Consider the following 18130-nt stretch of genomic DNA (forward strand, 5'->3'; position numbering starts at 1 on the left):
TGCTGGCCCACATGGACTTCCTCACAATCTGAACAATGACAAATGGAGTGTGACATAAGCTAAGTGTCCCCACTGCTAACCTTAGGATGGATAGACGCTCATGCAGCAAACATCGCAACTTGGTTGACCCGAGGTATTCCTGCAATAATCTTCTGGACCGTTGGGGGCTGACATGACAATCATAAGCACCTCCCTTTGTGCGTATGAACAAAAGGGGCAGGAGTAAGCCACTCGGCCCCTCAAGTCTACCCCACCACTCTATCTCCTCATGGTCATAGAAACATAGAAAATAGGTACAGGAGTAGGCCATTCAGCCCTTCCAGCCTGCACCGCCATTCAATATGGTCATGGCTGATCATCCAACTCAGTTTCCTGAACCTGCCTTCTCTCCATACCCCCTGATCCCTTTAGCCACAAGGGCCACATCTAACTCCCTCTTAAATATAGCCAACAAACTGGCCTCAACTACCTTCTGTGGCAGAGAGTTCCAGAGATTCACCACTCTCTGTGTGAAAAATGTTTTTCTCATCTCGGTCCTAAAAGATTTCCCCTTATCCTTAAACTGTGACCCCCTTGGTCTGGGCTTACCCAAAATCGGGAACAATCTTCCTGCATCTAGCCTATCCAACCCCTTAAGAATTTTGTAAGTTTCTATGTCAATCTAATCTAGGCCTCCACTCCCTCTGCTCATATTCTCCATAGCCCTCAAATCCTTAACCTTTCACAAATGTATCTACCTCCATTTCAAATACTTCTAACAAGCAAGTCTGTGCAACTCTAGCAGTGATTTATCACCCTCGTCACGAAGGAACTTCATGCATCTCGGTTTAAAATGACTGCCTCCTTATAACTATGTTCCCTCCTATGAAACTCTCCCTCTGAATAAACTAAACTAAACCAGATCTCACCAACAGCCTGTGCAATTGTATCACAACTTCCTTATGTCTAAACTCCAACCTCTATGAAATAAAGGTCAATATGCCATTTTATTCTTAACTAGTTAACTATAAGCCTGTTGACATTTTGTGATTCATGCACTAGAAAGATAGACCCCTGTGAACTTCATTCACTTGCAGACTCTCCAGTTAGATAATAACTTGCCTTTTGATACATCTTACTGACCTCACACTTTCCAACATTGAACTCCATTTGTCAACATTTCACCCACACAATCAGTCTACCTATATCCAGCTGCACAGCCACTATATCCTCTTCCAACCAGAATTATTTTCTCTCTGTTTCCATATGAAAACCCATTTTAAATCTATGTTAGAGACACAAAGAACACTAGATGCTGTTATTCTTGCGTAAATCCAAAGTGCTGGAGTGACTCAGTCGGTTAGGCAGCATCTATGGAGAGTATGGAAAGGTGATGTTTTGAATTGGTAGTCTTCGTCAGTCTGAAGAAAGGTCCAGACATGAGATGTCACCTCTCCATGTCCTCCAGAGATGTTGCCTGACTCACCGAGTTACTCCAGCACTTTATGTTTTGTTCAATCCATGCTAACACACTTCCTCTGAGGGCTAACTCAGCTTTAGTTTTGTTTAGTTTAGTTCAGAGATACAGCGTAGAAACAGGCCCTTCGGTCCCTGCACATTAACACTATCCTACACACATTAGGAACAATTTACACATACACCAAGCCAATTAACCTACATACCTGTACGTCTTTGGAGTGTGGGGGGGAGTGTAGGGGGGGGGGGGGGGGGAACCAAAGAGCTCAGAGAAAACCCAGGCAGTCACGGGGAAAACGTACAAATTCCATACAGACAGCGCCCGTAGTCGGGATCGAACATCATGAGGTTTTTAAAGTTGTGCACAGCCTCTTTGTCAATGCCCTTTTGGAAATCTAAATACATTACATGTATAGATTCTCCATTCTCAAGTATGACTGCCACATCCTCAAAGAATTCTAGCAAATGTCTAAAATGATTTATCTTTCATTAAACCATGTTGATTTGTTTTGATTATTTTCATAATTACCTAAATTATGACCCATATCTTCTTCAATCATCCACTCTATGATTCTGTTTATTGGATTGTTTTCTCCTAGGTGTCCGATGATTAGTTTTACCAGGGCTTCCTGATGCCACATTCAGTCAAATAATGTCAAGAGCAATCACTTTCACTCTCCCATCTGGAATTCAGCCCTCTGGCCCACTTTTAATGAAAGTGATTGCATTTATCATGGCAGTTTCCATGTTGCCGGATAGATGGAAGTTTTCTACTGGAACAGCTTGGTTCACATTTAGGTTTGGGGGGAGCAGCTATCACTTGCCAGGCTTCGTCCCCCTCCCCCCCCCCCCCCCCCCCCCCCCCCCCCCCCCTCCCCCCCCCTCCCCCCCCCCCCCCCCCCCCCCCCCCCCCCCCTTTCAGCTCCCCCCTCTCCCCCTCCTTCCCCCCCCCCCCTCCCCCTCCCCCTGGCCTAACCCAAAACGGAACCCATGCATTCCCTCCACAGATGTGGCCTGGCCCGCTGAGTTAATCCAGCACTTCTGTGTTGAAAGCTTGTTAATCTCAGCTGAACTGTCTGAAGAAATGCAAGTGAAGGGAGATAAATAGAGCCAGTTGGAAGCAAAATAAAAACTATGTTGGACAATAAGATACAATACCCAGCAGTTGTGGGAAATCTGAAATTAAAAAAGAGAATGCTGGAAATACTCATCTGATCTGGTTGTCTAATAGGAGGGCAAGTAACATATTTTATTTTACATGTGAATGACATTATTCAAAACTCTTAACAGAAATGTGAAAGGTTGTTTTATATGAAAATCTTATTGTTCATGTCAGTATTGACCTGATCTGACATAAGGCCTGGGCGGTTTGTCATCTTCAATATATTCCCTTGGACAATTTTATCCGAGACCTACAACCTCAATTGAATGCTTTATGTGAAAGGTGGCACCTCTGACCTAGCAGCACTCCCTCAGTACTGCACTGGAGTGTGGACTTTGGTCTCATCTCTTCCATTGCCCATTATCTGAAGAGGTGCTTCTTAACTGGGTTCATTCTGGGAGTTATTCCCCGTTATCTGCCCTCCTTTCCTTTCAGGAAATACTTTTAGATCTTTGCTGAATCTTTTGTCCTCTCTCCAAGTTTGTGCAAGCAAAACACAAAGTGCTGGGGGAACTCAACGGATCGGGCTGCACTGGTGAAGGGAATGAATAGGTGACGTTTCAAGGCAGGACCCTTCTTCACTTTTTGTATATTGTTCTGATTATATAACCCTTAAGATAAATAGGATTGATCCTACTTTTGAGGTTCTCAATTGTAAAGATAACTTCTGCAAAGTGCAAATATAATTTGATTGCAAGCAAAACACAAATAATATATTTGCGGTTCCTTCGACAAGTAAAGAGGGCAATGGAGGCCAAGTCACTGGATGGATTTAAGAGAGAGTTAGATAGAGCTCTAGGGGCTAGTGGAGTCAAGGGATATGGGGAGAAGGCAGGCACGGATTATTGATTAGGGACGATCAGCCATGATCACAATGAAAGGCAGTGCTGGCTCGAAGGGCCGAATGGCCTCCTCCTGCACCTATTTTCTATGTTTCTGTGTTGCTATGTAAAACTGCTCATAGCGTTTAATTATTAAAAGTTGATTAATTTATTTGCACTTTTCATTGTAGGCTGCATTTATGAATTGCTGGTTCGAACAGGCAAGGATAGAAGGTTTAGAAAACCTGGAAGCCCAGAAGGACATCCTAATGCCGGCCGGAACGTGGGCCAGTGCAGAGTTTCCTCGTGTAGTCGTATGAAGTGTGGGAATGGAGGTACATGTGTGGAAAAGGCTTCGACTGTCTAGTAAGTATAAAATTATACCAAACCCATGTTTGAAATATAAACTACACCTCCATTCTTTATCTGTCAACAGGGAGATCTTTCTGTTATTTGTGCTCGTGCCTAGTTTTACACAGTCACCACTTCAGTGCACAGGTTTGTGGTGTTTTCCACCTAATTCAATTCCAATGTTCTTTTAACAAAAGCGGGGGATGCCGGGAGCACTTGGCAGGTCAGGCAGCATCTTGTGAGGAGAGCTAAAGAGTCAACATTTTGGGTGAAGGGATCTTTATTAAAACTCTGAAAATGAGAGCACCAGCATATTTTAGGCTGCAGGTATGGGGAGGTGGAGAGAACAGAGGAAACCGGAGGAAACCCAACACAGAGGATAGGAAGGACGCCTAGGATTACTACTAACCTCCTAGGAATGGTCAATGGTGCTGTGAGGTAGTGGTTCTATTAGCCCTCAAATAAGAAAAAATGAAACAAATTGAAACAGGAAAGTACAACTACATTTATCTACAGCCTTCTACATGGTTCCAAAAATGCACAATATAAGCTCGAAGGGCAGCACCTCATCTTCTTTAACTGTGTGACTCCTCTTGAGGCTAGCATTACCACAATTGAAGCACGAGTCTCCATATGGGATGATAGAATATCCGCTCTACCTCCCTCAACTACTCTGGGACTAACGGCAAGTGAGCAACTCCCTCCTGGTGGAGGTGCAAGTTGGGCCAGATGGAAATGCCTCAATCGATTGAGAACTGGGGTTGGCAGAGCCAAGGTGTCTCTAAACAAGTGGGGATATAACTCCAATGATGTCACCTGCGAATGTGGCATTGAACCACAAACGATGGAACACCTGCTGAAATGCCCTCAACTGGGAAACCAATGCACAGCTTCCGATCTCGCTGCCTACAATGAAGATGCCGAGAAGTGTGTTCAGCTCTGGCTGAACAATATCTAATCTTGTGATGTGGACTCGATAAGAAGACCTCATCTTCTGTCTGAGTTCATTGCAGTTACAATAACTGATGATTAAAGTTAACAATTTTGTACCTTTTTATCTTCTTCTCCAGGGATATAATTGCACTTTTGTTTTTCAATATGATTCATTTTTGCTTTCTGTCCTCAACTGCCAGTTTTTGTTAAGTAATTGCTAGCTGGATAACTCTAGTTTGCACCCATTCACATAAATTGCCTCTGTAGAAACAGAGAACTGCAGATGTTGGTTTACACAAAAGACATAAATTGCTGGATCAGTTCAGCAGGTCAAGGCAGCATCTCTGGAGAACATGGACAAGTGACATTTCGGGTTGGGACCCTTGGGCAGAGGACAAAGGACATTTATTGTCACATACACCAATTGGTGCAGTGAAATTTGAGTTACCATGCAGCACACAAATAAGATAAACACAACACTATAGAATTTAACATGAAACATTAAAACATCCCTCCACAGCGGAATCAACGTTCCCCACTGTGAGGGAAGGCACCAAAGTTCAGTCCCCTTCCTCTTGTTCACCTGAGGTTGGGGCCTATTGAGGCCTCCGCAGTCGCCGCGATGTTTCAGGCCTTCTCACCGGATGAAGGAACTCCTACGTCGGAAGAACACTTTCAGAGGCTTGGAGTTCTGAATCGTCCGCTTTCTTCAGACTGATTGTGGGGATGGAGGGGGGGGCGAAGAAAGCTTGAAGAGAGGTGTGACAGAACAAAGCGGGGCAGGTAGTAGGCCGACACAGGCAAGAGGTTTTTTGTGACAGGTAAATGGTTGGAACAAAGGCCAGAAATGGAGGATTGAAGAGTTGCAAATTGTGAAGGAAGGTAGGAGGATGAGGGGGAACATTCCCTCCTTTTCTCTGCACCTCCCCCCACGCTGCAATTTAACAGTCTTGTCTTCACTCTGATGCTGATGGACTTGCTGAGTTCATCCTGCCTTCACTGATTTTGTCTTAGATTTTTATCATCTGCAGTTTTTTACTATCAACAGCATTCTTTTAAACTGGTTCAGGATTGAATTTGCCCAAATTACATACCACCTACAAAGTTGGCCATGTGCCCTGATTACAACAGCACGTTTTAGCTGATTTGAAAATGCGTTTCATTTTGCACTCGCCTTATGAGCTTTTCTTAAATAGGCAATGGGGTCAATGGAATGTGTAGGAGGGAACTGCAGATGCTGGTTTACACCAGAGGTAGACACAAAATGTCGGAGTAACTCAGCAGGCCAGGCAACATCTCTGGAGAAAAAGATTTTGGGTCAAAACCCTTCTTCAAACTCTTTGGTAGTCTGAAGAATGCTCTCGACCCGAAACGTCACCTATTCCTTTTCTCCAGAGATACTGCCTGACCCGCTGAGTTACTCCAGTATTTTGCATCTATCTTCAGGGTTAAAGGAATGACTGACTCATTACCTTGTAATTACAGTGCTGCAGTAACTCAGTGGGTCAGGCAGTATCCCTGGAGAACATGGATAGGTGAGGTTTTAGGTTGAGACTCTTTCGCAGGCTGATTGTAGGGGGAGGGAAAGAAAGCTGGAAGAGAGGAGAGGCAGAACAAAGCCTGGTAGGTAATTACAAGGTAGTTTCACTTAGGCTGCTGAACACATCCTACTGCCTGCTGGCATTATAAATGCAGGGGAGTTAATACCCCTGTCCCACTTAGGAAACCTGAACGGAACCTCTGGAGACTTTGCGCCCCACCCAAGGTTTCTGTGCGGTTCCCGGTGGTTCCCAGAGGTTTTTGTCAGTCTCCCTACCTGCTTCCACTACCTGCAACCTCCGGCAACCACCTGCAACCTCCGGAAGGAAACCTTGGGTGGGGCGCAAAGTCTCCAGAGGTTTCCGTTCAGGTTTCCTAAGTGGGACGGGGCATAACTCTCTGCATTGTGTTTTGTTTGGCCATTCTCAATCCGCTCAGAAAATACTTGAGGTTCCGAGGGCAAGGAAAGATTAGAACAGCCTCAAACAATCAGCTTGGGCTTCAAACAGATATGTGTGCCTGCAACTTGTATGTTATTTAGGAGTGGGTAAAGCAATATGGCATTGAAGCTCAACTCATACAGATAAAGAAACTCCCACCTCTTTGTTGAAATGGAAATATTGCAGTCCAGACTACCTACACAGATTATAGCCATGGGCAGGTTTAAGACTACATGTCCGACTTGCATACTGTTCTGGTTACAAATAGATCTCAGGAACAGAACCTGGCTGTAACCTGGGGAGCACATCTCGTAATAAAACCTTTCTGCAAAATAGAGCTATTTAAAACTAGAGAGCATATATATCTTGGGTAAGAGGTATTAAATGTAGAAAGGATCTGAGGAAGAACATTTTTGCCCAAAGGATGGTGGGAACCTGGAATGCACTGCCGACGCAGCTGGTGGTATTCCCAGGCAGGTATTCCCACAACATTTAATATTCATCTAAATGAGCACTTAAATCGCCATCTCATTGATCACAACTGACCAGGTGCTGATAGCTAGGATTGGTATAGGTAAGTGCATAAAGGTACACAAGGTCATGTGAGCTGAAGGGCCTGCTATAGTGCTGAATGAATCTGTAACTCTAAATATAACAACTTGATAGGCCAAGTTTGGAGGGCAGGTGGGACTAGTGTAGCTGGGACATGGTGGCTGGTGTGAGCAAGGCCTAGTTCCACACAGTATCACTCGGTGACTCTAACCAAATCGATTGCATTTGCCCATTCTGAAGCACTGGTGTGTTTTAATTTCCATTGCAGCTGCCAGTGTCGTCCAGGGTGGAAGGGAGCCTTCTGCACAGAGACTGTAAGTGTGTGTGATCCTCAGCACAAGCCTCCACACCAGTGTGCCCCACGTTCTCTCTGCATCCCGCTACCTGAGGGTTACACCTGCCGTTGCCCCTTGGGCACCAAAGGGGTCCACTGCAAGGAAGGTATGTCTCCACCGCACACGGTAACCATCTCCTTCTTACTGTATCTCCTCTGACTGTTTTGTTTAGTTTAGCTCAGAGATACAGCCCTTTCGGCCCACCGAGTCTGCGCCGACCAGCGATCGCCCTGTATTTCTATCCTACACACTGGGGACGATTTATAGAAGCCAATTAACTACACGTCTTTGGAATGTGGGAGGACACCAGAGCATCTCGACAAAACCCGAGCAGTCACAGGGAAAATGTACAAACTCCATATTGACAGCAGCCGTAGTCAAGATCAAACCTGGCTCTCTGGTGCTGTTGGGCAGCACCTCTATTGCTGCACCACTGTGACACCTCTGTTGAAAGTCGAATGCTTATTTCTAAAGAAATTTCTACCCCTAGAATTTATGGGGACAAGCTCAATGGAGCCATTTGAAGAGAAAGTAGATCCCGTTTTGGAAGTGGTCACTCTGAAGAAGGGTCCCGACCCGAAAGTCACCCCATTCATGTCCAGCAGAGATGCTACTTTACTCACCGAGTTACTCCAGCACTTTGTGTGGGTTTTTTTTTTTTTACGTTTTGAAAGATTGAGCTATGGTGGGATGTGGCACGGAAGAAGTGATAAGGTCTGCAATAAATCAGCCATGATCATATTGGATAGCATGCAGTTCTGAAGGGCTGAATGGCCTTCAACTGTCCTTGTATTCTTGTGTTTTGAATGAGTAGGTCAGATAGAGTGCCTTTTGATTTTAATGTTCAAGTATCTTCTCTCTCAAGTGGATCGAAAAGGACCCAAGAAACTATTGCAAAGTATTCTGAGCAATATTTATCGTCAAGCAGCACCACTTATACAGATTATCTGACCAGTCTCTCATTGCATTTTGTGGATGTTTGCTGTGTATAAATTATTTGCTGCATTCCCAACGCTGCAGCAGCGATGTTAACGCAATAAAGGATTCTCTATCAGAGGTGGACAACCTCAGTGAAACGGCGTGAATGTCTAAAACAGATGGTCCAGAATGGCCTCTCTCTCAGGTTTCAACCCAGTACAACAACAAAAGAAGTAAACTCAGAAATACTGGGTGTAAAATGGCTCCAATCACATTTTTTAGCATTTATTTTTCAGCTGGTTATTGACTATCAGTTTATTGCAGTGACAGAATTTAATGAGCAAATTTTAATCCTTCCTGCTTACATTTATGACGATGAGATATAAAAGGCTAGAAATAGAAGAATTGGAAGGAAATAACTCTTCAGTGATCCGAGTCTCCAGTGACTGCCTATCAAGAAGCTGATGAAAGAATGTAGCCTGTGGTGAAAAATCCTGTCTTCCCTCTTCCAACCATTGCACTCTCCACAGTGAAACCCAGATAATCTGAAGAAGGATCCCAACCCAAAACATCGCCTATCCTTTTTCTCTAGAGATGCTGCCCGACCCGCTGAGTGACATCAGCACTTTGTGCCTATCCTTGGTGCAAACCAACATCTGCAGTTCCTTGATTCCACAAGCCCGGATAGAATGCTGGTTGAAAACTCCTTCCCATCCCCCCCCCCCCCCCCCCCCCCCCCCCCCCGGCAGGCAGATGCTACTGATTCTTGAAAGTAGTGTCACAGGTGGATAGAGTGGTGAGTGGTCAAGAAGGCTTTTTCTACATCAGTCACGGTGTTGAGTGCAGAAGTCAGGATGTTATGCTAGTTGTATAAATATGTTGATGAGGCCACATTTTGAGTATTGTGTTCAATTGTTGTCACCCTGCTATCGGAAGGAAGTTGTTAAGCTAGAAAGAGCGCAGAGACGATTTATGAGGACGTTGCCAGGACTTGAGGGCCTTAACTATGCGGAGAGGTTGGGCAGGCTTGCACTGTATCCCTTGGAGCATAGGAGGCAGACTGATCTTATAGATATATATAAGATCATGAGTGAAAATGCTAGTTAATACACAAAAGAACATAAAGTGCTTGAGTAACTCAGCAGAACAGGCAACATCTCTACAGAACATGAATGGGTGGCGTTTCTAGTCAAGGCCCGTCTTCTTCAGGGTTTCGACCTGGAATGCTACCTATCCAGTTATGCTGCCTGACAAACTTACTCCAGCGTTTTGTTTCCTTCCACAATCAACTCATTATCACCTTCATGCAAAGGGGAGCTTTGCTCTGTTAACTGTTATGTTTTCTCCAGCAGTAACTACTTCAACAGGGCTGCATTAGCTGTAATATAGTTTGGCATGTGTTGAAACTATGAAAGGCAGGAAAAAAACATGCCCATTAAAACAAATACGCACTCATCAGAAGCATTGTGTTAACGTGTTAAACATAGCACATCGTCTGCTCATCCATCATGGTCTGTGGCCTAATGAGATTTATTTAATGCTATTCCTGCATCCAGTTCTGGGAAGCGACTGAAGAAAACAAGCTACTGACTAATTGGTTGTGCCAGCATACCTCTGGATTACTAACATTCGAGCTGGCACCAGAAAATAAAACAAAGTGTGAATTCAGTGGCTGAATCAAAGCCACACAGAAGGGCCATTGTGTGGATGTTAATTGACTAGAGCGGCCAGCCAGGTTCTTTGCCGTCCAGACGTGAGGCTCGAACAAGGCAACAGATCCTCACTGCTTTGCCAAGAAAATCAACCTATAGTGAATCACAAAACACACTGTAGCCTCCGGCTTCTGGAATAAACAAGGAATTAAAGGGAGGTTACACAAAAAAGCTGGAGAAACTCAGCGGGTGCAGCAGCATCTATGGAGCGAAGGAAATAGGCAACGTTTCGGGCCGAAACCCTTCTTCAGACGGAATTAAAGGGAATCAAATTAAAGGGAATTTTGTTACGGATCGTCCATGGGAATCCATAATTGAAGATTAGCTGCCACAGTTTTATGATTTTACTTCGGAGTCACGTGAGTGATTCTGTGCAGAGCCCGCTCAGCACGCATGCGCGGCATTAACGCCAGCAGTGCAACAGCGGCAGGCGGGAGTCAGGCGCTCCCGCTATGAGCCTGAAGGAAAGGAACATTAGGTAAGTACTTACCTTCAGTTTAAAGTCGGTCTTTGCGTTTGTTTTTGCTCCAGGGGGAGCAAAGCAGCAGAGGGAAGCGGCCCCCGTTCGACTCCAGGGAAGGAGCCGACAGTGGAGGGGGGAGAGGCGGCAACGGGACCGCACACGCTGCGGTCCACAGACACGGGTGCTGCGCTGATGCCCAGTCCGCTAAAACAGCTGTCTGACCAACAGCAGCGGACTGGAGGGAAATTTAAAACCGGCCGGCACCCCTGCAGACTCCCGACAAGGAGACTCGCCGCCCGAGAACCGCTGAAATGCCGCCCGAAAACGGCAGACAGCCTCTAACAGCAAGGTCAGGACCAACCTCAGGCTGGAAACAGACACGGAAGATGGGATCAGCACTTCAAACAAGAAACAAGAGTGTCTGTTTCTCCAAGCCAGAGGAAGGTCATGGAGCTAAAAACTCCAGCGAGACTGCCTCAGGAGCAGGGGCAAGTCCCCCAAGGGAGCTAACACTCCCACTCCAGTGCTACAGCACTGGCCATCTCCCTTGTCAAGGGATTGATGGGAACCAGGGCTGGGCTGGTCAAGAAGAGGGGTCACTGGCTGAACAACATCGGGAGTATGCTTGAGGTATAGGATCAGGAAGAGCTGCTGGGTGTGGCCGCTATGTGGCTTCACCACTAGCGAGATGGCTTTTCAGTCTCAACTGACGGCCAGCTTACTACCTGTTCTTTTCAAAAAACCTCTCCAAGACAGGTAGTCATGAGGTGTTGGATTTCATCACGCCTCCCCTAAATTGCATTTACTCAAAGTGCCCACCGTTATTGGGGGGTACATTGAGCATAGCTTTTAAAAACGCAAATATCTTAAAATGAATTTGATATCCCTGACGTCGGTTATCATTTTCGCATGCTCTTTCCAGAGGGTCAGGGTAGTAAGGCAAAACACCTGACCCTACTGTTCGCAGTGCTCCGTAACTTCTCAAGAAGTTATAAAACCTGCCCTCAACTCAAAAAATTTTACAGGACTGTGAGAACGCCGACCTCACAACCACAGATCCTGCTGTCTGGCTAAGTTACCAAACCAAGCCTAAAAAACTGGACGAAGTGTCCAAATTATCGGCGCAAGAGGGCAGGGTCTGGAATGAGCACCACACGTAAACCAGTCAGCAGTACCTCTAACGCGTCCACCAGGAGGGTCTACCTCATGGTACTGGTGAAAGCTCGGGGCCTGCATGCCAATCCCGTAAGCCTTTCAGGCCAGGGCCCAGAGCAGGCCCCATGGAAAATGCGCCACCCCCCAACATCACCGCCACGTCAGACAACGTGCAAGACTCGTTGGACCGGCAGGAAACAGAAGAATACCCATAACCATGGAGGTAGGTGGGTCTGGTTCCTACCAACGTATAGAAAATAGGGGCTTAATACTAACAGGGGGGAGATTACACCTGTTTTAAGAAGCACGGGAGTCTATCACGAGTGATCAGTGTATACTCAATGGCTTTAGTGGATACAAAATACAGTTCATACTAGAAAAATTGCCACCAGTTCAACATTTACCCCAGAGGGTATTTTCCCTCTCCGTTAAAGAAACGAGAGGGACAAGCTGAACTGGTGAGACTAATTACAAAGGGTATCATGGGAAACATGAACCCTTGGAATTCGTATCAAATATATTCACTAAACCCAAAAAGATGGTGGATGTTGCATCATCATTGACTTAACTTCACTAAATATGTTTGTTAAGTATATACATTTCAAAATGAAAACGGTTGTTACTGCCAAACAACTAATTTCCAAAGGATACTTCATGGCAAGCATTGATCTTAAAGATGTTTACTATTTAGTACCATTCACAAGGGTCATCGCAGATACCTGAAACTTACCTGGATGGGGCAGCTATGGCAATTTAAAGCGTTACCCAATGGGTTCACATCAGCCCAAGATTATTCACCAAGATACTAAAACCAGCTCTGGCAATATTCACAAGACAAAAACATATTGTCATGGCATATCTTGATGATATCTTAAAAAAAAAATGTTTTTAAATAGGCAAGACTATGTTAGCTGTATCAGCTACCAAACCCTGGGATTGTCTTACATCCAGATAAATCTAAGTTGAAGCCATCCACAATCATGGACTACTTGGGCTTCACAATTAATCCAGTCTACGTGACTGTAACATTACCAAGAGACAAAACAGTTGAATTGGCACAATCATGCAACAATTAATGATCCACGTACTCCCAACTATTCGACAAGTAACAGAGTAATTGGGAAAATGGTAGCAGCATTTCCGGCTACACAATTCGGACCTTTGCACTGTCAAAACTTACAAAGAGCAAAGGTACAGGCACCAAAACGGCATACAGGTCATTATGATTGTGTCATGAAGTTACCCACTGAAGCAATATCATAACTACAGTGGTGGGCAAAAAACGTTTGGCATAATTTCAACCTATTATCATCACTAACAAGTAGTAGATGGACTAACCCAGAGTCATCGTTACCACTTACACTGGGCATTAATTATCTACAGATGTTGGGTGACTTTTATGGTTTAAAAGCATATGCACAAATATGCATCACTTGCATGTACGGTTACAAATAGATTATACTACGGTGGTGGCCTACATTAACCATATGGGCGGCATAAAATCGGTATCATGCGACAAGTTGGTCAACACAATTTGGCAATGGTGTGTCGAAAGACATATTTGGCTATCAGCAACTTACCTGCCAGGTAAGCTAAATACAGTGGCAGACACCAGGTCACGTAACTTTAATAACAACATCGAATGGATGTTAAACCCCCAAAAATTTGCAAAAGTTATCAAGCCAGATATCGATTTATTTGCATCAAGGCTAAATCACCAGGTACCTATGTATGTCGCTTGGGAACCAGACCCTGAGGCAGCAGCAGTAGATGCGTTTGCGCTGGATTGGGGAAATTCTTCTTCTATGCATTTCCTCCCTTCTGCCTCATCAGTTGGGGACTACGCACAATACAAATGGACTCTGCTTCAGGTATTTTGATAGTACCCGACTGGCCTACGCAGCCATGGTTCCCAAAACTCCATGACATGGTTGTTGAAACTCCGATGGTATTCCCCAGTGACCCAGAGTTATTAACACCCAGTGTCGGGCACAAGCCACCCGTGCCATGAAAAAATCAAACTCCTGGGTTGCAGATTCTGCACAAACCACTTCTGGGACTGGGATTATTAGAACAAACCGTCGACACCATGTCAGCATCCCTCCGAACATCCACTAAAAAACAGCACTTGTCCAGCATCAAAAAATGGGAGAAGTACTGCTTGGATACAGGGACCACCTACTCAACTGCTACAGTTACCAACCTACTGGAATTCCTGGCGAACCTTCACCACGATGAAGGACTCAGCTACAGAGCCATCAACACAGCTAGAAGTGCCCTGCCTGTCTATTTAAAACCAGCTCCAGGACAACAGGCCATGGGGTCCCACCCGCTGGTGGTCAAACTAATGAAGGATATTTACAACTCTAACCCCCTAGACCGAGGTACACCCATACATGGGATGTCAGTGTGGTCCTGACATACCTCAGGGGATGGCCACCAGCCAGATCCCTCAACCTGGAACAATCTATGTTCAAAACACTCATGTTGATGGCACTTGTATCTGCACAGAGGGTCCAGTCACTACACCTATTGTGACTGAACAGCATGCTCACAGCTCCAGACCAGATCTCTGTCGTTATCCAGGGACTGATCAAACAGAGCAGACCAGGAACACCTAATCCAGCCGTGGAATTCCGGGCTTACCCGCCAGAACCACGGTTATGTGCCATCACCCACCTACTATCCTACATAGACACAACCAAAATATTCGAGGGAGATGAAAAGCCTTGTGGGTCAGTCATAAAAAAACCTTATGGTCGGGTGATGAGCCAAACTCAAGCAGGTGCTAAAAACTGCTGGGATAAACACTAACATGTACAAATTTTATTCCACCAGGGCAGCATCCACGTCGACGGCTAAAAGAACGGACGTGCTTATAGACCACATCCTGGCTACAGCAGGATGGTCGGGGGAAAGACCGTTCAGAAATTTTATAATAAGCCGTTGGCAAAACCTGTTTTATTTGCAGGAAAGATTTTACAGACTGCAAATATTTAATTTAAGCCCAGGGGCGCAATTTAATTTCTTTGTTGATATTGTTAAAAAATACCATTGTGTTTTTCTACAAACAGATTAATTGGTTGATTACGATAACACACTTCCTCCCTCAAAGACTTCGGCAGTGATGTAGTAATAACTGTTACACAGTTTGAAATCACAGAGCTTTGAAATCTTCACGGAATCACTCACGTGACTCCGAAGTAAAATAGTAAGATTAAACGAGAACTTACCAGTTTGAAGTTTGATCTGTATTTTATGAGGAGTTAGGATGAGGGATTACGTACCCTCCGCTCCCACCCTCAATAATATGGGTCAAACTGATAAACTGATGTCTCCTTGTCTTTACTATGTTTACTTCAATAACTGTGTCTATCTGTGATTCCACACCGCTGCTTGGAAGTATGCCGCGCATGCGTGCTGAGCGGGCTCTTCACGTAATCCCTCATTGTAACTCCTCATAAAATACAGATCAAGCTTCAAACTGGTAAGTTATCGTTTTATCTTACTATTTTCCTTCACACAGGTATGTTTGCAACAGGTCTGCAGCGTGCATGTTATTTAGGAGTGGGTAAAGCAATATGGCCTTGAACCTCAACTCATACAGATAGGGAAAGCCCCCATCTCTTTAGACTTCGGTGAAGTGGAAGTCTGCAATTAACTATTGCAGTCCAGACTACCTACACAGACTATGGCCATGGTAGGCTTCAGACTGCATTTACGACTTGCTGTTACTCTTGCCGCTGCTGTTCCAGTTTTCAGGAATGGAACTCTGCTATAACCCAGCTCCGATTTCAAAGGCAGTGACTCTCCACAGCTCAGCTCCTTTAAAAAAAATATTGTTGATGGATTGAATTGATTGGAATGATACAGCATTGAAACAGGCCCATCGAATGCATGCTGACCTTTTCATACTAGTTCTATGTTATCTCATTGCATCTACTCCCTACAGACTAGGGGCAATTTACTGAGCCTCAAGTCTGCATGTCTTTGGGATGTTGGAGGAAACCGGGGCACCCAGAAGAAAGGTTACAGGGAGAACATGCAAACTCCATACGGACATCTCCCACCCGGGTTCCTGGCACTGTACCCAACTGCACCACTGTGCCACCAGTTACAATGAGGTCCGGTGCTAGCAAAACTAAATTGGGACTGTGTGAGAAAATTATTGCTATTTGCTAACCCCACCAATTAGGGATTTTGAGTAGACCGATGAACGGAAGATGCCTGAATTGGATTTGTCCTGTGGGCAGTATGTGGCTGTGTACTTACCCACATTGCTGGAGTGATGCCAGTGATCTAACTGTACTGAAATAGTGTGACTAGCCATTCTGGTTCTGGAAATAACAGCCACTATGTCCGTGTGGGTATTCTTAACCCTGGTGGTCGCCATTTTCAGACTTCTATACATTCTTCCCAATGGTAGGAGTAAAATCGACGTGGTATGTGTGATAAGTTTAAGGTGTTACATCTTGGCAGGACAAATCAAAATAGGACGTACATGGTAAATGGTAGGGAATTGAAGAATGCAGGTGAACAGAGGGATCTGGGAATAACTGTGCACAGTTCCCAAAAGTGGAATCTCATGTAGATAGCTTTTGGTGTGCTGGAATATATATATATCAGAGCGTTGAGTATAGAAATTGGGATGTAATGTCAAAATTGTACAAGGCATTGGTGAGGCCAATTCTGGAGTATGGGGTACAATTTTGGTTGCCTAATTATAGGAAGGATGTCAACAAAATAGAGAGAGTACAGAGGCGATTTACTAGAATGTTGCCTGGGTTTCAGCAACTAAGTTCCAGAGAAAGGTTGAACAAGTTAGGACTTTATTCTTTGGAGCGCAGAAGGTTAAGGGGGGACTTGATAGAGGTTTTTAAAATGATGAGAGGGATAGACAGAGTTGACGTGGATAAGCTTTTCCCACTGAGAGGAGGGAAGATACAAACAAGGGGACATGACTTGAGAATTAAGGGACAGAGGTTTAGGGGTAACATGAGGGGGAACTTCTTTACTCAGAGAGTGGTGGCTGTGTGGAATGAGCTTCCAGTGAAGGTGGTGGAGGCAGGTTCGTTTTTATCATTTAAAAATAAATTGGATAGTTATATGGACGAGAAAGGAATGGAGGGTTATGGTCTGAGCGCAGGTATATGGGACTAGGGGAGAATACGTGTTCGGCACGGACTAGAAGGGTCGAGATGGCCTGTTTCCGTGCTATAATTGTTATATGGTTATATGGTATGGGTTGTGATGATGCTGGCTGCCTTTTTGAGGCAGTGCCTGCCATATGTTATGATACGATAGAACTTTATTTATCCCAGGAGGGAAATTGGTCTGGCAACAGTCATAAAACACAAGATACATGAAACATGAAATTAAATACATGAAAATCATGAGCCCGTGTTGCTCACTACCATGTCCGAGACACAGTTCTGTAGCCTGTGGTACATAGTTAGATTCCTTCTGTAGTGGGGAGGTAGTACCTGTGATGGCCAGTGTCTACCACTCTCTGCAGTTTCCTTCAATTCTGAGTGTCTGAGTTGCCAAACAGGCTGTGATACAACCAGTCAACTACAACCTGTTCCTCCTGATGCCATGAAGAGCAGGTCCAAGGCTAAAAAACTGAGATATCTCCCTTGCTCTTCAAAGTAGGACCTTTGTTGTGGGACCTTTTGCATCCACTTTGTTAGCAACTGGCGACTTGGTTTCACATCTCCCATCAGTATAGTGCTCTTTCAGTACTTTACAGGATTTTACAACTAGGTTTCTGTGCCCCGGCTGTGAAGTGAGAATTGAACCCATGACATACCGGCTCGGATGTTGGCTTATTACTCATTGAACCATGGCTAATAATGTCTCATTGGTGTTACCTGGGAATCTGTGAGTCTTCTCACTATTTTTAAAACTGTGTTAACCCTAGCACACTCCTGTGTTTCTCATTATTTTACATCAAGCAGCATCTTTGTCCAGGTGGCTGCAGCATTCTGCGAATGGATTGGATGTCAATCTCCAGCCGATTTGTCGATTCCCATCACCTTACTAAGGTTTGTCTATTCCAGCTTTGACCATCAGCGACCCTGTCTTCAGGAGTAATGAGTCTTCCTGGATGGCATTCTCACCCTTTAACATACGCCACAAGACCCACATTAAGATGCAGTTTCTTCCTCGGTCACCAGATGGCATCTTGTTCTACACTGCACAGCATCTCGGCACTCAGTCGGGTAAGGTCCGGACTCTGTATCATCTGTTAATCACTAACATGGGCTGATTAAACTGCAGCTTAGTAAGAGAATG

At 44.9% G+C, this 18130-nt stretch overlaps 1 protein-coding gene across 1 annotated transcript in view; it reads left to right on the forward strand.

Annotated features, from left to right (window-relative positions):
* LOC129696930 (protein eyes shut homolog) overlaps positions 1–18130 on the forward strand; it is a 55323-nt gene that overhangs the window by 28056 nt on the left and 9137 nt on the right. The window contains exons 4-6 of the mRNA XM_055635041.1: positions 3630–3804; positions 7522–7694; positions 17896–18057. Coding sequence (XP_055491016.1) covers positions 3630–3804; positions 7522–7694; positions 17896–18057 — 510 coding nt within the window. The remainder of the gene's footprint in view (positions 1–3629; positions 3805–7521; positions 7695–17895; positions 18058–18130) is intronic.

The sequence above is a fragment of the Leucoraja erinacea genome, chromosome 5 (assembly GCF_028641065.1).
Source record: "Leucoraja erinacea ecotype New England chromosome 5, Leri_hhj_1, whole genome shotgun sequence".
Taxonomy (NCBI): domain Eukaryota; kingdom Metazoa; phylum Chordata; class Chondrichthyes; order Rajiformes; family Rajidae; genus Leucoraja; species Leucoraja erinaceus.